This window comes from Pipistrellus kuhlii, unplaced genomic scaffold (genome assembly GCF_014108245.1).
Source record: "Pipistrellus kuhlii isolate mPipKuh1 unplaced genomic scaffold, mPipKuh1.p scaffold_m20_p_3, whole genome shotgun sequence".
Classification (NCBI taxonomy): domain Eukaryota; kingdom Metazoa; phylum Chordata; class Mammalia; order Chiroptera; family Vespertilionidae; genus Pipistrellus; species Pipistrellus kuhlii.
In genome coordinates this window covers 6,857,209-6,879,600 of record NW_023425529.1, presented here as the reverse complement: position 1 = coordinate 6,879,600, position 22,392 = coordinate 6,857,209, and the positions used below count along the sequence as shown (strand labels likewise).

At 37.7% G+C, this 22,392-nt stretch overlaps 1 protein-coding gene across 8 annotated transcripts in view; it reads left to right on the top strand.

Moving 5' to 3' along the window:
* Positions 1-22,392, top strand: part of RIC8B (RIC8 guanine nucleotide exchange factor B) — a 98,608-nt gene that overhangs the window by 34,686 nt on the left and 41,530 nt on the right. For all 8 annotated transcript variants that reach the window (XR_004991352.2, XR_004991348.2, XR_004991346.2 and 5 more), the window contains exons 4-6: positions 5,062-5,156; positions 15,189-15,417; positions 16,410-16,505. Coding sequence is in view for 3 of the 8 variants with exons in the window: in XM_045587555.1 (XP_045443511.1) it covers positions 5,062-5,156; positions 15,189-15,417; positions 16,410-16,505 (420 nt within the window). In the remaining 5 variants the exon portion in view is untranslated. The remainder of the gene's footprint in view (positions 1-5,061; positions 5,157-15,188; positions 15,418-16,409; positions 16,506-22,392) is intronic.

The window sequence follows — 22,392 nt, the reverse complement described above, 5'->3', positions numbered from 1 at the left end:
CTTCATTGTGTCTAGCTTGTGGTGGCCATCTTGTGATGACATCGTGCATGAGGGCTCAAGAACCACCTAGGCTTTTATTAATATAGATTATTTTCAAACCTTCTATCATCCTTCTAAGATAGTAACATTAACTCCATTTGAGAAATGAGGACACTAAATAAAAATCAGAGAGTTTAAATTGTCTATGGAAAAATCACACAGCAAAATAAGCAACAATACCGGTAGGGCTCTAGCTGGTTTGGCTCACTGAATAGAGCTTCTGTCTGCAGAATGAAGGGTCCTGGGTTTGATTCTAGTCAAGGGCACATGCCTGGGTTGCTGGCTCTTCCCTGACCCAAACTCTGGTCCAAGTACATACAGGAGGCAACCAATTGATGTGTTTCTCTAGCAACGAAGTTTCTATCTTTCCCTCTCTTTTTCCACTCTTAAAAATCACTGGAAAAATATCCTTGGGTGAGGATTAAAAAAAAAACAAAACAAAACAAAAAAAAAAACCTAACAGATCACTGTAACCTTTGTTATATAATACTTCTTAAATGATAGCACTCATTCAACAAATATTGTTGAGACCTAGACTGTTGAGTCAAATAAAAAGTCTAGAAACAAACCTCATATATGTAGTCAACTGATTTATGATATTGGTAACATTGAAGTACAGTGGAAGGAAGGTGAGCTTTTAATAAATTGCAATTGTGTGGCTGTATGGAAAAAACAAATGTGAATCTCTACCTTGTACCAGACACAATTGTTTTAATGTGGATAAGGGAATTAAATATAAAAGGCAAAATAATGAAGTTCTTAGAAGAAAACAAAAGATTATCTTCATGACTTTATCTTAAACAAGTCAAACATTTCTTAAATAGGCAAAGATTTCTAAAACAGGACAAAATAAAGATTAAACCATAGAGGGGAAGTTGACAATTGAGTCCATCAAGAAAAGAAAGTAAAAAGGTAAGCCACCAAGTGGAAGAAGATATTTGCAACACATATATGCAATAAGGGACTTTATCCAGAATACATTAAAAACTCCTACAAATACGTATAAGTAAAGTCAGTCAACCCAACAGAAAAATAGGCAAAAGGCTTGAACAGTCCCTTTACTAAAGAGCTGTTCAGATGACATATGAAAAAGTGTTCATCAGGAAAATGCATAATAAAACCATGAGACACTGCACACAAGAATGACTAAAATTAAATAGGCTAACAATACCAATTGTTGGCATAGCTGTAGAAAACTGGTGAGAGTATAAATTGATTTAAACACTTTGAAATATTGTTTGGCAGACAGTATCTTCTAAAGCTTCATATATGTATATGCCCTGTGACCCAGCATACCAAATGGCATGTAAAGAAGTATGTTCATAACAGCACTCTTCAATATAACCCAAGCCTGGAAATAATCCAAATGTTCACCAAGAGTAGTATGGATAAGTAAATTGTAATGTATTCATTGTATGCAGCAGTGTTTTCTTAACCTAACTGTGGTAAAGGACCAGATTTCCCCCTAGCTGTCAGAATGAAACTCTTATATAATATATTACACACAATGTCAAACTGCTCAGAAATTTTTTAAATGCTCACGTGCACCTTCTGTACTCATGGCATTGCAGATCAGTGGCAAATAGGGTGTAGACCAGCAGTGGCTCACAAACTGCACTGCAAATAGCACTGCTCTCAAGCAATGAACTGAACAAACTATACCTACACGCAACAGCATGGCTGAATTTCACAACCAGATACAAAGGAGTCTATATTTTATGATTCCATTCATGTAAGGTTTAATGACAACAAACTACAAGCCTATAATGTGATACATTAGGATTACCATTGAGTAGTGGAGGAATATCATTGGGAGGAGCCAAGAGGGAATTCTGGGTTTCTTACTCTTAGCATTGCATCATTTTTGTGTTGATTATATGAATGTGCTCATTTTGTGAAAATTGATCTAGATGTACACTTAATAATTTGGGCACATTTTGTTTTGTTTTGTTTTTTACCATTTATATTACAAATAATCGAGCCCTGGTCGAATAGCTTAGTTGGTTAGAACATCAACCCAATACTCCAAGGTTGTGAGTTTGATCCCTATTCAGGGCACATATAAGATGCATAAATGAGTGCATAAATAAGTGGAACAACAGATTGATGTTTCTCTCTCTCTCTCTCTCTCTCTCTCTCTCTCTCTCTCTCTCTCTCTCTCTCTTTCTCCCTCTTTCTCAAAATCACTAAATTTTAAAAATTGATTGAACATCTATTATATACATACCCTTTAAACTTGTGAAGGTAATAGGTTATGGAGAAAACCGTGTATATGCAAGTATATAATCATGTGGAATTACAAATTTTGATTTCTTGAAAAAAAATTCTAACAAGATGTAGTGATAGAAAATAATGAAGGAAAGAATCTACTTTAGATAAGGTGGTCAAAGAAGGGGCTTCTCTAAGATTTCAGTTGAGACCTAGAGTCTCAAAAGGAATCTGATTCCAAGAGTGGAAGCAACAATCAGGGACTTCAGTAGTTGTTTTGAGTGGAGAAATAGGATTTAGTGGATTTATTATAAAAGGAGGATATGGCAAATCTAGGTTACAACTTGGGAATTGGTGTTATGAAAATTGGGACAGGAGGAAATGGGATAGAAGGAAGTAGAGTCTGGGGTTTACAGTTGCAAATATGGAAAAACCAAAAAGGATAGTTTTGCAAAAGGCCTGTGATACCTAGAATAAAGGAAAATTAGTTTAAAAGGAAGTAAATTCCCAGTTAATTTTCAAACCAAGAAAATGTGATTAAGTAATAGATGAGTTTTGTGCTTGGTATAATTTGGGGTAAATAAAAGTATCTATATTAATAAAAGGTAATACATTAATTAGACCAGGTGACCAGATATCTTTCTTTCAGACAAAGCCACAGTGGTGGGGGCTCAGGCAGAAGCAGTTAGGGAGATCAGGCTGGCAGGGGAAGGCAGTTGGGGGCCATCAGGCTGGCAAGGGGCGGCACTTGGGAGCTATCAGGCAGGCAGGCAAGTGGTTAGGAGCCAGCAGTTCCAGATTGTGAGAGGGATGTCCAACTGCCAGTTTAGACCTGATTCCCAGGATCAGTCCTAAATCAGCAGTCAGACATACCCCATTCGATCCTGGATTGGAGAGGGTGCAGGCCAGACTGAGGGACCCCCTCCTCATGCACGAATTTTGTTCACTGGGCCTCTAGTATTTACATATTAGAGAATTTTGACTCAAGCATTTGAAGATGGATGGCAAAAGGGACAGCATTCATTCCAACCCTGCCAGCCTTCATGTCTCTGGCATTGCACTGGTCCCTTTTCTCCTTTATTCTTTCCTGTTCCACCACCACACAGTTATTTCAATATCACTCATTTCAGCTCTATCAATCTCACTTTTTGTTGTTTCCTTTCTCCCTCATTCTTGCTCCTCACCTTCAAATGTTTCATTGAATGTATTGAGCACCTTCAGTTGGTTGAGCATTATCCCATACACCAAGAGGTCACCGTTTTGATTCCCATTCAGGGTACATGCCTGGGTTGCAGGCTGGATTCCCTGTAGGAGCATGCAGGAGGTAGATGATCAATGTTTCTGTCTCATTGATGTTTCCCTCCCTCTCCCTTCCTATATCTAAAATCAAAAAGCATATTTTGAAAATACTGAGCACTTTTATGTGTTTCATCTTCTTTAATTCTTTCATAACCTTAACAAGCTCATGCTTTTGTAGATGCATGATCAAAGAAGCTATATGGTTTGTCCTAAGGTCACAACCTAAACGCCTGACACTAAGTGCAGTGCTTTTTCTATTATGCCACTGCATCCACCCACAATGGCGTTCTGTTTAAAATATTGCATTCTGCATTATGAGTAATGAAAGTGTGCCCTACTGCTTGTTAGATTTTATAAGAGACATTCTTTCTAGAAGGGCTGAATTATATATATGAATATAGGGTATATGTGTATAATATGTGAGCATATTCCACTTCATATGGACTTTAAATTATATATATAAATTTTTTCAGTACTTTTGAAGTAGCCTTTCTAAAGTATAGTATATCTGGAATTGCTATCATAATTATTAATTTTATGTCTTCTTAATTACTAAAATTCTGGAAGAAGATAGATAGGATCTTGATGTGGGTAATTATAGAAATTGTAGTGACCCGAGATTGCACTAAAAATAAGGTAGTAAACCAAGTGATTATTCTGAACTTAGCTTATTTCCTACTGTTTTTAACACCACTACCAATGAGTAAACATTGGAAAAATAGATTAAACTCAGGTCACCTGTTTTTCATCACTTGCTGGTAATTCTGGGGAGACTTAGCAAGATTTGGAGAAACTAGGAGATTAAGATGGTTCATTAAAATAAAGTCGATAGATTATAGATTTTAATCCATTACTTTAGAAAATTAAGAGATGAGATATTTTTATTAAGGATATACAACCCGTTCCTAAAATATCTGATAGCATTACATCTGTATGAACTTTTCTAATGACTAGTAATCTGGAACAATATACTATCTAACAAAATAATCTAGGCTTTTCTAGAAATGTAAAAGATCCCTAGTTGAATTGGTCTTAAGGTGAAAGAGTGAGTGGGTACTATCCTATCTCTCTTTGCCTGACATGCTCTAAGCAGGAGTGGGGAACATCCAGCCCTTAGGCAGTATAATGCCCTCAAAATCATTTGGTCTGGCCCTGTCAAGGCATAGAGGTCAGTTAATTAAATATTTGATCAAATATAGCAGCCTAGTTTTTAATTCAGTAATTTTGTATGGCCCTTGAATGATATTATAAATATCCAAATAGCTGTTGGCAGAAAAAAGGATCCCCACCCCTGCAAGGGAGTGGCTAGATCAACAACTACTGGTTTCAGCTATTTCTGGAGTGGCTGTAGCTACTGATGTGAGAATGACTATGCCCTCTTTATGTATGGGATAAGAATGACTGTTTTGAAGGGCAGATAGGCCATAATAAATTCCCAGCGATGTAGTGATGTACCAAACTCCTTCATTAAGGCATTCAATCTCTAATTTTTCATCTCTTTTTTATGTGCCATAGAGTGAATCTCATCAGTTCCGTGTCATGGCAGCTGTCCTTCGCCATTGTTTACTAATTGCAGGTCCAACTGAAGACAAAACAGAAGAGTTGCACAGGTAGGTGATCTCCAGTTCTTATTGTTTTTATGCATCTAATTTTAATTGCTATAAGCACAAGAAAGTGAAAATATCATAATAAATCGGGTAACTGGTAAGTTAGAAATCATTACTATGCTCTAATGAGCTATTTTCATTGTCCCCTTTGACTTATAAACTTAGCCCCAACAAGAGAAGAGAATTTGGCATTTGTTGCATTCAACAAGAAAACCCAGAACAGCTATCATAATAGCACACAGTTATTGAATAATGTGTATGGCATTATTTTAAGTTCTTTATAAAGATTAACTGCTTTTAATCATCACACTAGCTTTATGAAATAGGTACTATTATTTTTTCTTCTCAATAGATGATGAAACTAAGGCATAGAAAGATAAGCAGTTTATCCAAGTTCATATATAATCTTAACTATGGTCTGATGCACGATATTCATGCAAAAGTAGGTCTTCCTCCCCCCAGCTGCCAGCACCATCTTCATTCTGGCACTTGGGACCTGGGCTTCCGTCACAGCCCCGGTTCCATCCAGAAGCACTGGTGTAATTAGCACTTTTATTATTATAGACTAGTGGCCCAGTGCACGGAATTCGTGCATGGGGGAGGGTGGTTATCCCTCAGCAAGCCTGCACTCTCTCCAATTGGGGATCCCTTGTGGGATTTCTGGTAGTCAGACATCCCTCTCACAGTCTGGGACCACTGGCTCTTAACCGCTCACCTGCCTGCCTGATTGCCCCTAACTGCCTCTGCCTGCCTGCCTGATCACCCTTAACTACCCTTCCTTGCTGGCCTGATTTCACCCGCAACTCTTCTCCCCTGCCAGCCTGATCTCGCCCCCAACTGCCCACCTCTGCTGGCCTGGTTACCCCCAACGGCCCTCTCCAACAGCCTGATCTTACCCTAACTGCTCTCCCCTGCAAGCCTGATCTTGCCCCCAACTTCCCTCCCCTGCCAGGCTGATCTTGCCCCCAAAGGCCCTCCCCTGCCAGCCTGATCTCCCCTCCAACTGCCCTCTCTGCCTCAGCCCCCACCACCACGGCTTTGTCCGAAAGGAAGTCGGGAGTCCAGATGATGGCCGGTTGACCCAGTCTAGTTAGCATGTTACTCTTTTATTAATATAGATTATATAATATAGGATTGCTTAAATAGGGGGAGCCTTTTTCAGCAGGAGGAGATGCTCTTGGCAGACAAAGATACATAATCCCTATATCTGGACTGATAGCCAGCCATGTGCACTATACTGCCAAACTTGTCATTAAAAAATTGAACCACTTTCTTACACCTTACACCAAATAACTATTGCCCTTAAAACCCCTCCTCAGCCCCCACCTTAGGTTCTGCCTTCGCAGTTCACCCAGATTAGGTTCTGACTAGTCGGTTTCTATGCCAATCAGTGTCAAAAGCTCCACCTCCTAGGCAGCCATTGGCTCCTTAGAGATTTTATTCTGGTCGATTTCTATGCCAGTAGCGTCTCTGGGCCTGATCAGAGAGGTGGGGCTGATCAGCAGCCTCTCAGAGGCCTTTAATATATATTAAACAATATAAATTATATTTTATAAACTATAAGAATTTAATCTTGCCTGGCCAGCATGGCTCACTGGTTGAGTATGGACCTATGAACCAGGAGATCACAGTTCGATTCCCAGTCAGGGCACATGCATGCCCAGATTGCAGGCTCAATTCTTAGTGTGGGGCATGCAGGAGTCAACTGATCAGTGACACTCATCATTGATGTTTCTATCTCTCTCTCTCCCTTTCCCTTCCTCTCTGAAATCAATAAAATATATCCTATCTAATAAAATGGTAATATGCAAATTAACTCATTCCATCACAAATATGGCAGCACCCAGTCCTTTCAGCCCCACCAGAGTCCCCCAGTCCCAGGGGGGTGGCTGCTGAGAGCAGGCAGCATGAGTGGCCTGGTGGAATGCTTGCCTCATTGCATTGTCCACAGAGGACCTCTGGACAGTGGTGAGGAATGCTTGCATCTTCACTCCAGCAATGAGGCAAGCATTCCACGCGTGGCTGCAAATGGGCTTCTGGCCTGGCTGGGGTGCGAATGGGCCTCTGGGCCACAAAGAGCCTCTGGGCGGCGGGTGTGGAGCGGCCAGGTCCACGGAGAGCTACTGGCACATGGAGATAGAATTGAATCTGTCTCAAGTAATAATATATAAAAAATAGTTAATATCAAGTTTTATGACTTGCCTGTTAGAGTATTAATGGACTACTATTGAAATTTATCATTCTCCGAGAACAACTGAATAAGTATATATGCATTTTTCTAGTGCTCTTTCTGTTCAAGATCAGATTTGCAGTAACAAGACATCTGACTTTTAACATGAAACTGCTCATGATGCTTAATAATAATGCAAGTAGCATTTTAAACAATTCAAATAAATTTAAATCTGCAAAAAAGTAACTTTGGCATTACCTCTGCTTTATAAATAAATTTAAAAGTTGGGTTCTTTATAATAGAAATTGCCTTTGAACATTTATAATATTGTTTTCCAAAATATGGCTTAAGTAAAATGAAACATATTCTTGTTATTTTTTTAAGCAAATCCACTTTTATTTGTTACAATTGGCAATTTATCATTTGATATTGTAATGAGTTTGTTGGTAGGTTATCTTTATGTACTTTTTCCTGCAAGTATGCAAAAGATTGTGTTTTTGTTACAATTGAAAAGTGTAATTTTTATGCAGCTACAGGTCAAAAGTTCCTTCAGTTTTCTTGAGACTGTGCCTTTAAAAAATAATCAGATAACTCCAATAAATCATAGTCTCTAAAAAGATTTCATTGAACATTTTTCTTACCATAATTTTTTTTTTTTTTTTTTTTTTTTTATAATCAAGAGGCATTAGAAATGTAGAAACTAAAAGAAAATGGGGTTTATAAGCCCAGGAGTAAATTGATTTTTTTTTTAAATCAGATACCATGAGTTAAAGAACATTCATACAAAGATGTGAAACCATTCAATACAAAGTGTATTAAAAGTCATTGTTACACTAGTCACAAAATATTGCTAAGGATTTCTCTGAAGAATGAATTTAATATTTTAACATAGTACCTGGTATCCATCAAAATAGATAAAAACTATAGAGGTTTTTTTTAATCAGATTTTTTTATAAAAAGTAATCGGATTTCTTTACTTTCCTTCCTAAGAGTTGCTTTAAATATTATTTTTCTTAAATTGATTTAAAATATATTTTTTAAATCAAATTTGCTTTTATCTTAAAAGTTGCTTTGATAAACTATTTATTAGCTACACTGTAAATAAAAATGCTTTCCCTAGAGCAGAGAAGAGGGAATTTTTTTTCTGCCAAGAGCCATTTGGATATTTATAACATCATCAGAGGGCCATACAACATTATCAACTTAAAAATTAGCCTGCTATATTTGGTCAAACATTTAACTGAACCCTAATCCTTAGCAGGGCCAGACGAGATGATTTTGAAGGCCTTAAACTGCCTAAGAGCCTGATGGTCCCCATCCCTACCCTAGAGCCAGTATAGAATTTACCCGTATAGAATTCTCAGAGGCTTTCCTGGAAGATTGAGGTTGCTACTGACTTGGCAGTTTGTCTGGAGTGGCCCTGCATATCCCTTAATCAGAATTTAAAGTGATTATTCTAGCAGTAATAAACCTAAGCTAATTCACTTAATAGAGGAAAACTGCATCAACCTCAAAGGGCAATTTTAGGAGGCTTACTAGAATTGTAATGTCTACTAAATTCTGCTCATTTGCAGTGATCCTGAAAACATTGTGTGTGTGCATATAAGACATAAGTTTAAAGGGGGGGAAAGACTGTTTCAAAGTAACATCTCACTCCATTTTCAAAGTTATTTTCTAAGGGTGTGTTGTTTTCAAGCCATGTATGTTTTATGAAACATGCATGTCAGATGCCTATTAAGGTGCTCTAAGAGATGTGTAAGTTAAGAGATGGCTTGGCAGCAACTTTTTCTGATATCTGTAAGACAGTACTTCCTCCCTCCCCCAAGAAATCAAGGGGACATGAACATAGAGATAAAATGAGTTACCTTATAATAACAGCTGACTTGACCTTTATTTCCAGTAATTAGCATCTTAGTTATTAAAATCTGTATTATATTTCATTTCCTTTTGTTTATACTTACTGTAACAAGTTGGTATGATCCACCTTCTTTGCTACATTAAAGAACAACCTAATTCTGTTATCTCTGCCTGAAAGTATTTTTAGCCCTCTTGTTCATAATCAATAAGCTTATGCAAAAAAAAAGTTGCATATGGATGTGGCTGTGGTTGTGATTGTGGATTTATTTTAGAGAGAAGGGGTAAGATAAGATGCTCATGCACTGTAGAGGAGAAAAAAAGAAGGGAAAAGGGCCAGATCTGATTTAATGTCATTTAGCCTCTCAATCTTATTTCTTTCACTCAGCACATTAGCACCTATAATGCTTTTTCTGATGTTTCTTTTAGACCAATTCATTTTATTTCATATACTAGAGACTTGGTACACAGATTTGTACACCAGGCAGGTTCCCTCAGCCCGGCCTGCAGGGATGGAGTGGAAACTGGCTCTCTGACATCCCCCTAGGGGACCCAGATTGTGAGAGGGCTCCCCTCTACCTCTTTCCCTTCCTCTCTGTAAAAAATCAATAAAATATATTTAAAAAAAAAAAAAAAAAAAAAGATTGCTGACCTGGCCCCGATCCTAGTATCTCAATTGGTTGAATGTCATTAAAAAAAAAAAATCGTGCCAAAGTTTGGCTCAGTGGATATAGCATCAGCCTTCAGACAGAAGGGTCCCAGGTTCGATTCCCGTCAAGGGCATGTGCCTTTGTTGCAGGCGCATCCCCCAGGGTGCAGGAGGCAGCTGATCATGTTTCTAACTCTCTGTCCCTCTCCCTTCCTCTCTGTGAAAAATCAATAAAAAACTTTTTTTTTTTAATCGTACATCTATGGATGAGGATAGTGGGGAGAGGGAGGGTAAGGGCAGAGGGTGGGATGGGAACCAGAAGGGGAGCTATGGAGGGGGAAAAAGAACAACTGTAACAATCTGAACAATAAAGATTTATTTAGAAGATGAAAAAAAGTTTTTTAATAAAATAAAAAAAAAGAGAACAATGACCAGGTCACTGTGGGTTTAAAAGGTACGCTTTGCTGAGAGCAGTATTTAGGGGTCTTTCTAGCCATAATTATCCAGGTTTTCTTGAACCTTCTCTATCTGCTCCTGCTCTAGTCTTCTCTTGCCCTTTGCAAAAAATTCCTCCAGGTACAGATTGAATCTTGTTATCATCTCTTGAATCCAATCTCCTCAGGCTTTAGTTCCACTATTGCACCAGAATGGCTATTACTGAGGTCACTGGTGACTTCTGTATTGCTAAATCCAGAAGACATTTCTTAGTTATCTTCTTACTGTCCACATCATTTGTCACAGGTGAATCCAGTCTTACATACTTTTCTTCCAGGATGCCATACTATCTTGGTTTTCCTCCTACCTCACTAATTGTAACTTCTTCCTCTACCAGTCAGCCTCTGGAGGATAGACTGCCCCAGGCTCAGTCCTCATAGGGTTTTGTTGGTTTTTGTGTGTGTGTTTTTCTTTCAATCTACACTTCCTTGCTGATCCAATCCAATCTTTTATTTGTAAGTACCATCTACATCAAGCATGTCAAACTCAAAGGCTAACACGGGCCAAATAAACAAGGTTTAAGTTTATGTGGGCCGCAAAAAAAAACAAAAGCTTAAATTTTCATAGAAACAAAGGTTTATTTCGATAGAGACATGCTGAATACAAAGGGCTAAAATCAATGAGTTATTGTTAAGATAAAATAATAGAACACTTCAATAAAAATATTTTTTCTTGCACATTAATTTACCAGATACTGAATAATTGCACAAATTAATAAGCGTAATGCAAAGAAATTTATTTTTCTTGTTCTCCAAAAGCGAATTGTTTCCTATTGCACACACCAAACAAGTCAGGATAAGACTAATGACATGGCAATCGGCTGCTAAAATATTCGCTGCTAGTATTAGTGGAGAGAAATGGTATGCCTGCACATAAGGTGTGTAAGGGAATTGAATGCAACATGATTATAGTAATCAGTCATTAACAAACATTGTAGTTCATTATTAAAAATTATGTATAACAGGATATTGTAAAAATTAAGTCATTAAATTTTTTTAAATATATATTTTATTAATTTTTTACAGAGAAGAAGGGAGAGAGATAGAGAGCTAGAAACATCGATGAGAGAGAAACATCGACCAGCTGCCTTTTGCACACCCCCTACTGGCGATGCACCTGCAACTAACATACATGCCCCTGACCGGAATCGAACCTGGGACCTTTCAGTCCACAGACCGATGCTCTACCACTGAGCCAAACCAGTTTCAGCGACATTAAATTTTTATTAAAACATTTCTTACATACCATTATATTGTCTGGGCTGCAAAAATACTTGTGGGCTGCGAGTTTGACATGCTTGATCTACATGCTAATGATTCTTATTTTATATCTATAATCCAGATCTCTCTCCCTGACCTTGACTCTTATAGCTAACTTCCTACTAATATCTCCACTAGGAAGTCTGGTAGGCACTCCAAACTTAATATATTCAAAATTAAACTCTTAATCTTCCCCTAAAAAGCTGTTTCTCCTTTGGTGTTTCCCATTTCAATTTATGGTAACTCCAGCTTTCTACCTCCTAACACTAGAACCTTGGATTCTTATACTCTGCATTAGCTTATCAGGAATTTATTAAAAATGTGTCCCAATCTGACCACTTCACTGTTATCCCCCTGTGCACTCACCTGACTTATTATGTAACACCCTAACTGGTCCTCCTCAGCATTGATGTCCTTCCTCCTGTACCCAGTGCAGGAGCCAGAGTGGCTCTTTGAACATAAGTTAGAGTCTATCACGGCGCAAACCCTGCAGTGGCTCCCCACTACACTCAGAATAAAAAGTAAAGTTATAAAAGCCTGCAAGACCAATCGGACCCGTTATCTGTATGATCTTCTGTCCTCCTCCTCCCCCTCCTCCTCCTCATCTGTGCCGGGTGATGCAGCCACACCAACTTCTTTGCAATTCAGACCTGCCACTGCTCCTGTCCTGGGGCCTTTGCCCTTGCTCTTTCTCCTTCCTGGAAAGCTCTTTCCCAGAGGGCTCATGGCTGACTCCCTAACTTCCTTTAAATCTTTGCTTAAATGACGCCATCTCCGTGAAATCTATCCTAACCATCATAACCCTTTATCCCAGGCTATCTTACCCTCCTGGGTTTTCCTCCTAGACCACTTAATCGCCTTCTGTTCAGGTAACTTAACCTGTTTTATCTACTTGACTGTTCTCTCCACGCTGGAAAATAAGCTCCATAGGGAACTTTATGTTTTCATCATAATGCCTGCCTGAAGCAATGCCTAGCACAAGTAATTAATAAATAATTACTGAGTTGAGTTAGATTAAAGTAAACTTAGATATCTACACCTGAAAATCTTTGGGAGATCTTAAGGTTCACTTGAGTAGATTTTCCAGCTGTGATAAAGATATGTGAGCCCCAAACATAAAGAACACACATTCGACCAGGAAGATTTAACAGCTGTAGGTCTACCTGTACTGTTATCATACTCCTTAATATCATTTGGTATTAAATTTATGTTTAGTCCAGGACTGGATTTTAGATTGCCTTCCTTCTCATTCAACTAACAAGGCTTTAATCAGGGCTTTAAGGATCTCTGAATAGTCCTTTTAAATCTGCATATCAGGAGGGGGCTGGGAGCATGAGTGGGAGGATGTCATGTCCCAGTGATTAATGATCTCTAGGAAGCTGAAAGGGGGAGAGTAATATACACAGTATTTCTACCCCCTGGAGTAGGAATGCAAACACCATTGTGTGGATCTGTGCATAGTCACTGACTTCCTGGTAGCTGGAGAATTTCATACACTCTTTTACCACAAATAAAACCGTCAGAGAAGTGACAGAGCTCAAAAAGCTGGCCTTCCTTACTTAAAAAGAATAGCTCAAACACAGTGAGCCAGAAAATTAATTTTGTAGTTGTTTGGGAACCCAGTTGTTTAATAAGAAATGAGAAAATGGGAACTTTTCTTGAAAAGCCTAAAACCTCCAAATATTTGTTGAATCAAATTCTACATTTGGTTTCTTAAACTTACCGAATTCCTGGAACCTGCTTATTTTAAATGAATTTAAAGGGAAACATTCCTTTGAAAGGAAATGCATTGTCTTAAACTTCAGTGTGGTCTCTATGGAAGATTCAGAGAATTATACCATAGGACTCTTAAGAAGTTGCCCTAATGTGTTTTTAAAAAAACAAACCTAACATTTCAAATGGTTTGTACAGTTTTAGAAAGTAATTCTAAAGTAAAGTTCTTTTTATTTTAATCCTAATGAATGTATGATGTTTAATAACAGTTCCCAAATGTTTAAGTCAGAAGCAAAAACATTTTTAACTATAGATAAGGAACTCCAGAAATTTGCAAAAAAATTTTAAAGGAAGCTTGTGAGGAAAGCATTTTATTTAAACCATTTGTGGTTATTTACAAATAACCAAAATTAGGTGATTTGTTTAATAGTAATGGTAACAGCAGAGCAGCAGCAGCTAAAGTTGATTTTTAATGGGGACAGTGAAATAACTTGTATTTTTACCAGGAACCATTCATTCATAGGACTTGTTAAATTATTTTTGTTCTTGACTCAGAAATTTTTGCTATCTTTACATTACCACTCATTGTTCCGCATTGTCTAATTTTTAAACTTTGATTTCTTATGAAATGGTTCATATTATAAAAAGAAAGAAAAGAAATACTCATTTTGTGGGAAATGGAGCCACACTTCAGGGTAAAGGAGAGGGGGAAAAATCCTTGTATTTTATTTCTGTTTTGATGTTGTTTATTTTGTTTTATTCTTGAGAGTGTCAATATAGTCTAAATTAAAAGGAACTACTGTGGTCTAAATTAAGACAGCATCAGATACATTAAGCTCTGAATTTGGTTTCCAAGTGGTTAGACTTTTAAATTGCATTTGCAAGAGTTTATTTTTAGTCAGGATGTGGCTATTTTTAGATCTGCTTCTCTGTCACTAGGAAATGTAATGCCTGTCTTTCCATTGTTGTTTATCAGGAAGTTCTGAGACACAGGCTTATAAGATCCAGTTAGCACAGAACACCGCTTCTCCTTTTAGATGAAAGAATATGAAATTGTGCACGAAGGAAAAAATATGTTAATTGAGAACATGTATAATTTTTTTTAATTTTTAGTGTCATTTTAATCTCTTGTACACTGAGCAACAGTGCCAGATTTTTAGGGAATACCAAAAAAATACAAGGTTTGAGTTCCCCCTGCTGGTGTGCATTCCAGGCTTGTGCATTCATTAACATATAACAGAAAGGCCTAGGCGATATAGAAAATTGCTGTGTTGGCCTTTTTAAAAAACAAACAAACCTTTGATGAGAGTTCAAGAAAAAGCACCATTACCCATTTTCTGCAAATGTTTTACCAAAAAAAAAAAAAAAGGGGGGGGAGTGTGATCTAAAAATTGTATTTTCTACATCTAGAAAGAACAAAACTTAATCTTATAATATTTGACTTTTAATGTTGTTGCCTCCATGATAAACTGCTTATATGCAGTACTTTTCAAATGCCTTATGTTGTAATCTAAGGAATAATAAAATACCGGTGTATCCACAAAAGGATTTAAAACCCCAAGGAAATAATGCAAAGCCAGCATTTGTCATAATAAAATGGAAGACTGGCGTTAAAGCTCACTAATTCCTATTTTAGCATTTCAGAAAGTGGCATGACATCATGTGATTGTGTGTGTCCATTTAACATCTGTTCTTTCTAATTTGTCTTATGTGTATTTGAAATAGTTCTCTTTATTTTCTATCTATCAATAAATGCAGGTAATATTAAAGGTTCATTTTGAAAAAGAAACATTTTAATTGACTACTAAAAGTCACTTCTGAACTTCTTATTGTGTTTGCATTTTAAAGGACTATTCAATCAAATTAAAATATTGTATTTTTAAATTGCTTTTCAGCAATGCAGTCAACCTTTTAAGCAATGTTCCGGTCTCTTGTTTGGATGTTCTCATTTGTCCATTAACACATGAAGAAGAAACGCACGAGGGAACGACTCTAGATGAACTGCCCAGTGATAAAACAGCTGAGAAAGAAACAGTTTTGAAAAACAATACCATGGTGTACAATGGTATGAATATGGAGGCCATTCACGTTTTACTCAATTTTATGGAGAAGAGAATAGATAAGGTAAGGCTGATAAAATGGAGGCCTTGGGAAAATGCTTATAAAGAATGTAAATGTGCCATATATACAAACATCGCAGGACATGATTTTTAAATCTAAGCTTTTTAAAATAGCTGACGCCTTGCATAATTATCTGTACTCTGGAAAACACTTTGTTCCAGTATATCATGATAAATCACTGAAACTGAGTGAATTTATTTCTTTAAAGCTGAAAATTGTGTTGCTGCAACACCAAAATTATGACTAGTACCTGAAAACAAAGGAAAAATTGCTTTTCTATATAGGTGTTTTGTAAATCCTAGAGACAGTAAAGCAACAAGCAGGCTGTCACATTACAGCGGGGAGGGGAGGGAGATCTGGGGGAGATAAGAGATCAACCGAAGGACTTGTATACATGCATATAAGTACAACCAATGGACACAAAACTCTGGGGAGGAAGGGTATGTATGGGAGGGAGGGCAATGGTAAGATATGTACACAGATAATAATTTAATAAAAAAAATAAGGGAAAAAAATTTTTTTAAATTAAATACTAAATGATAAAAAAAGAAAGAAAAATTATCACTCCCCAAAAAAACTTAATGATAAGCGCTTTCTATACTATCTAAAAGACACCCTTAAAAGAAAAATCACCACCTTTCCATTTGTTGTGAGTTGCTTATTTCTCTCATCTATCACTTGCTTTTAAAGGCAGCAAGGTAGTTTGCATGGGTCATCAAAGCCTTTGCCTCATTTAAGCTCATTGATTAAGCCAGTGAGGATCCTACAAAAAGTAGCAAAATTCAGGAAGGATAGAAGTAATCCTTGGTAAACATGAAGCTAACTGATGAAATGGAAGTATCGTTAAGAAAATAATTTTTAAATGGTTTTTAAAGATTGGATAGCATAAAATGTCTCCCCCTCAAAAAGGAGTATTATAACATGTTCATTATGTGGAGGAAAGTAACACTATTAGTAACTACACTAATGTAGCATGTATGACTTTTTTTTTCTAGGGAAGCAGCTATAGAGAGGGCCTAACTCCAGTTCTCAGCTTATTAACAGAATGCTCCCGAACCCATCGAAACATCAGAAAGTATCTCAAAGATCAGGTAACTGTTTATGCACATAACAACTTAAAGTTAATTTTCTGTGTGTGTGTTTTTTTTAAACATAGAATTAATGAGTTGAATTCTATCAGAATTTTTTTTCACAAGGTCAGAAACTCAGAAAAGTTTGTATTAATCTTTGAAATCTTTCTAATCCCGAAATAAGTGATCCTGTGTATTTTTTATCATTTATTCAACAAATATTCATTGAAATCTATTATATGCTGTGCTCTAAGCATTGTTCTAAGAAATACAAATAAAGTCTTTGACGTGTGGGGTCAACCTTATAGTGGGGGGACAAAAAGTAAACAAATAAATATATATATATATAATGGCAAGTAGTGATAAGTGTTCTGAAAATAGGTACAGCAGGGGAAGGGGAGACTTAGGGGAATGAGGGAAGGCCTCCCCGAGGAAATAAAATTTGAGCAGAAACTTGATAAGTAAGAAAAGAATCTCTGAAAATATTCTGGAAGAAGAATGTACCAGAGAGAACAAATTCAAAGTCCCTAAGAAGAGAGGATGCTTTGGAAAAGCAAGAAAACTAGATAAGTGTGCAAGGGGGAGGGGGAAGAGTTATGGACAAAGTAAAAGAGATAAACAAGAACTAAATAACATAAGAGTGTATAGGACCTTTCATTCTCTTCAAGTGAAATGGGAAAGCATTGGACCATTTGGAGTAAGGGAATGAAGTGACCTCATTCATATTTAAAGATAACCCTGGCAACTGTATGTAGAATAGACTAGAAGAGAATGAGTAGAAGTGAGGATACTAGCCCAAAGAGAACTGATGATGAAGGTTTGAAGTAGGATGTTAGGAGTTAGAGATCATAGTAAGAAATCGTCTTTTTGCCTGGCAGGTGTGGCTCAGAGGTTGAGGGTTGATCTCTGAACTAGAAAGTCACGGTTCAATTCCCAATCAGGGCACATGTCCTGGTTGCGGGCTTGATCCCCAGTAAAGGGCATGCAAGAGGCGGCTGATCAATGATTCTCCCTCATTATTGCTGTTTCAATCTCTCTCCCCCTCTCCATTCTTCTCTAAAACCAATAAAAATAATAGTTTTTAAAAAGAAAAAAATCTTTCCATCACTTCATCTGTACCACCGTATCTTTTATCTTCCCCTCTGTGGCCAGCCTCTGCACTTTTATCCTGGATCTCTTTTCCTCTCACCTTCTCACCTTCTTTGATCCTGCATGTAGTTCCTCTCTTTCTTCTTACATTAGTATTTTTTTAACATACTCGATAATTTCTGTCTGCATACAAATACATCTTCTATTATAACAGCAAAAGAAACCCTCCCTTAATCCCACTTCTCCAAATGGTCCAATGCTTTCCCATTTCTCTGCTCTTCTTTATGCAGTGTTCCTCAGGAGAGTTTTCTATACTCTGTCTTTTCCTTTTACTCATCTTTGATCTCATTCAGCAGTCTTGATTTTGAAAATCATCTAAATACTGATGACTCCCAAATTGCTGTCTCCAGCCCTGACCTATCCCCTAAGCTCTAGACTTAAATAACAAACTGCCTACTCATCTCCTCCCATTGGATGTGTAGTAAATTATCTTAAGTTTAACATATCCCAAACTAATCTCCTGATTTTCCATCCTGTTTCTTCTCTTTCTTTACACATTGCGGTACATGGTACCACCAGTCACTTACTTGTTCATTTATTGCCATATAGGATTTCTCCTAATAAATATACCATGTTGATTTTCCCCCTCTATGTTTATGGTAAAGATTTAGTAAGCACTTTTACTATGTATAAAGTACATTAATAGTTATTGCTGATGAGGAGAAATCAGAAAATAGAGAGTCTATCTTTGAGGGATTTGCAGTCTATTGGAGTAAGGGAGAGGTATCATGAAAGCATGAATAATCACTTAAAATAAACTAATTAACTAATGAATTAAGGTCATTTCCAACTTGGACTATGGTAAGACATTCTACCATGATTAAGAGGACTTGATGAAGAAGAATAAATGAAAATTATTTCAGTCCTATACATTTCAGCTTTTTCACATAAAAGATCCAGTTATGACTAAGCTATTTAGATTTTGCTATCTATAACCAAGACAGCCAAAAAAATCTATTTGTTAAACAACTTCTTTATATGAAGGTTTTGGGCCACACATGTATATTCAAAAGATTATGAGGCCCATCCCTTGTTCTCAAAGAAACAGTACAGTATAGATAAAGAGATGAGACATGACAAGTAAAAGATAACTAAAGGTACAAGGCACAATACAAAAATCCACATTTCCTTCTAAGGAGGATGTACTATAGTCTATGATGTTCAAGAAAGGTAGAACTTAAAGGAACAGATGATTAACTTTGACAATATTGTAAATGGAACCATGCCTAATTAATTATTATGCCCTGCACTTAGTACCTGATTAAATTTCCTCATGCATACCCAAAGGAAATTGGTCTTGAGTATTCTGTATTTGGGCAGGTAGAAAGAGAATAGTTACAGATGGCAGAAAATTACTGATCCAGGTTGGGTTTGTCTGGAGAGGCATATAGAAGAGATGAGGCTGCTGTAGGTTTGAAAGAGAAGCTGGACAATATTTGTAAAAAAAAAAAGAAAAAGTATTGGAGGGTAGTATTGGGGAGATAATAGAAAGAGTCCATACCGATGGAGTTTGTCTGTGAGTCGTATATAAACAATAAAAACAAAATTTCACTTAAACTTGTTTTAAGAAGCCCAAAATATAGCTAACAAAATTTGTGTGTGATAATCTTTAGTAATAGACTAGAGGCCTGGTACACAAAATTCATGCACAAAAGGGGGGTCCCCTCAGCCCAACCTGTACCCTCTCTAATCTAGGACCCCTTGGGGGATGTCTGACTGCCATTTTAGGCCTGATCCCAGGGATTGAGTCTAAATCTCAGGGATCGGGCCTAAACTGGCAGTCACATATCCCTTTCACAATCCTGGACCACTGACTCCTAATCACTAACCTGCTTGCCAGCCAGGTTGCCCCCAACTTCCCCCTCCCTGCCGGCCTGGTCACTCCTAACTGCTTTCTCCCCACCCCCCCACCCCCCGCTGCCAGCCTAATCACCCCTTACTGCTTCCCCTCTCCCAGCTAGCCTGGTCGCCCCCAGATGACTCTCTGCCAGCCTGGTCATCCCTAACTGCCCCCCTACCCCACCCCGACACTGGCCTGGTTGCCCCACACAGTCTGATGTTCAGTCCTTTGGTCATCCCTCACTAACCCCCCTGCTGGCCTAGTCATAGGCAGCCATCTTTTGAGGGCATGAGGGTTAATTTGCATATTACCTCTTTTTTCTATAAGATTCTGTACTCTAACTATAGGCACATATTACAAGAAATCACTTTTTACATTTCTCAGTCTTCTACAAAGAGGAGGTAAACAGTATGGTTGGCTGAATCAAATAAGAATTTATTGTGCAATTACTTTGTGGCTATGGTGCACAAAGAGCCTTGTTATCTGCCCTTTCAGAGACATTAAAATATGCATTCTGTAAACCTTTTGGGTAGAGTACTTAATTTTCTGAAACTTAATTTCTATTTTTATTTACTGTTGTATTTCCAATGCCTCTGGTACCTCTTAATACATGGTAGCATTTAATATAGAGAGTGAGAGAAGGAAAGAAATAAGTTGAATGGACTAAATAAAATAATATACACATAAAGGGTCTGGCACAGTAAATTAGTATTTGACTTTGTATCTATCCTCATTTGTTAGCATAGTGCCTAATTTATAAAAGGCAAACAGTAAAAACATAGAGATATACAGCGTCAGGTGGTGATAAATGCTATGTGGAAAATGAAGTGGGGGGTGATAAAGAAAGAGAAGTCTAAAGGCTAATTATGTAGATGGTCAAGAAATGTCTTCAGCCGAAACCGGTTTGGCTCAGTGGTAGAGCGTCGGTCTGAGGACTGAAAGGTCCCAGGTTCAATTCCGGTCAAGGGCATGTACATTGCTTGCGGGCACATCCCCAGTAGGGGGTGTGCAAGAGGCAGCTGGTCGATGTTTCTCTCTCATCGACGTTTCTAGCTCTATCTCTCTCTTCCTCCTCTCTGTGAAATATCAATAAAATATATTTTTTTAAAAAGAAAAAAAGAAAAAAGAAATGTCTTCATATAACTGACAATTTAACAGAGACCTGACGAACTGAGGGGATAAGCCATGTAGGTTTCTGGAAAAAGAGTTTCTGGGCAGAGGGAGCAGCAAATGCAAAGACTATGAAGCAGGAAAGTGCTTGGTGTGTTTAAGGAACTCCATGGAGGTTTGTGTGCCTGTAGCAGTGTAAGAAAGTAATAGCAAACAAGTCAGGAAAGTAACAGGAAGCTGGAATATGTGAAGCCTAAAGGAGTTGTAAGAACTCTGTCTTATACTAAGAGTAAGATGAGAAGCCATGAGAACTGGAGGACTTTGAGAAGAGCAGTGACATGATCTGACTTTCAAAGAATCATCCTAGCTTCTATGTAGAGAATAAATCATAGAAGGACCAGGGTAGAAGCCAGGACCACTTAGAAAGCTGTGGCAGTAGTTCAAATGAGAAGTAATGATAGCTTGGATTTGGTAATGCTAGACAAGGGAGTGAGAAGTGGTTGAATTGTAGATATATTTGAAGGTAGGGTCGAAATTATTTGCTGATGGATTTGATGTTGGTGTAAAAGAGGAATCAGGATATTTCCAAAGTTTTTGTACCAAACAGAAGAATGGCTTGCCATGCACTAGAATAGAGACCTTTAGAAGAAACAGCTCTGCTGGGAGCATTAAAGAGTTCTGGTGAGGATTGATTATACAGAATATCCTATCAAATCCTGTCTAATAAAGAAGGAATATGCAAATTGACCATCATGCCATCATAAAGATGACAGCACCCACAGCCAATAAGGAGGGAATATGCTAATTGACTGCCATACCTTCAAAGATGGAGGTGCCCACAGCCTATAAAAAGGGAATATGCTAATTGATTGCCACACCCTCAAAAATTATGGTACCCACAGCCACAAGATGGCAGTGCCCATCCCCTCAGCCTCCCAGGGCCAGCCCAAGGAGCAGGCAAGCCTCATATGGCAGCTGCCCAAGGCTCAGGTAAGCAGGGCCAGCCGAGGCTTGCACTACCAGCAGTGGCAGCAGCAGAGGTGTGATGTGGGCATTGCCTTTCCCTGATCACTGGTTTGCCTCTCATCCCTGAGGGCTCCCAGACTGTGAGAGGGGGAAGGCCCCTCTCCAGTGCATGAATTTTTATGGACCAGGTCTCTAGATAAAGTGTCATCAGTTTCAGCAACTAGCATATAAGAAGTAATAATTACCGTATTTTCTGACTTGAAACGAAAAAAAGTCAACCGAAAATTGGGGGCAAAAGACCAAAATTGCACAAAAATTATCTGCAGATCTTGACGGCAAAGTAAGTCTTTTCTTTGAAGTGGGAGGTAGTCTTATACAGCGAATATAGGCCTAAACCTATGTTTTAACTGTAAAATTAGGGAGTCATCTTATACGCCAGAAAATACTGTAGTAGCCTTTTTACTATAAAATAAAACAATTAAAAGCATAAGTACAGATGTTTTCTCTAGTGAACAGAAAATGCTGCAGGAATTAAAAGAAAGGAAAATCTATATGAGTCAGGGTAATAAGGAAGCCTCATGGAAGAAAGAGAAACTTGACCCACACTTTAAAATGAATTTTGATATAGGCAAGCAGAAGTGTCCCAGGTGCTGTGATGAATAAAGCTCAGAAACGGACTTGGGTATATCATGCAGGTATAGTGAAGAGATGTTTCTCTTCAAACTAAATTTCAGTACAGGCATGAACTTATTTGAGGCTTGTTATTGCTGTTTAGTTTTATTTTATTTGGAAACAAACTTATTTATTTTTTAAATGCTTTTTTCATGCTTACAAAACTGAGTT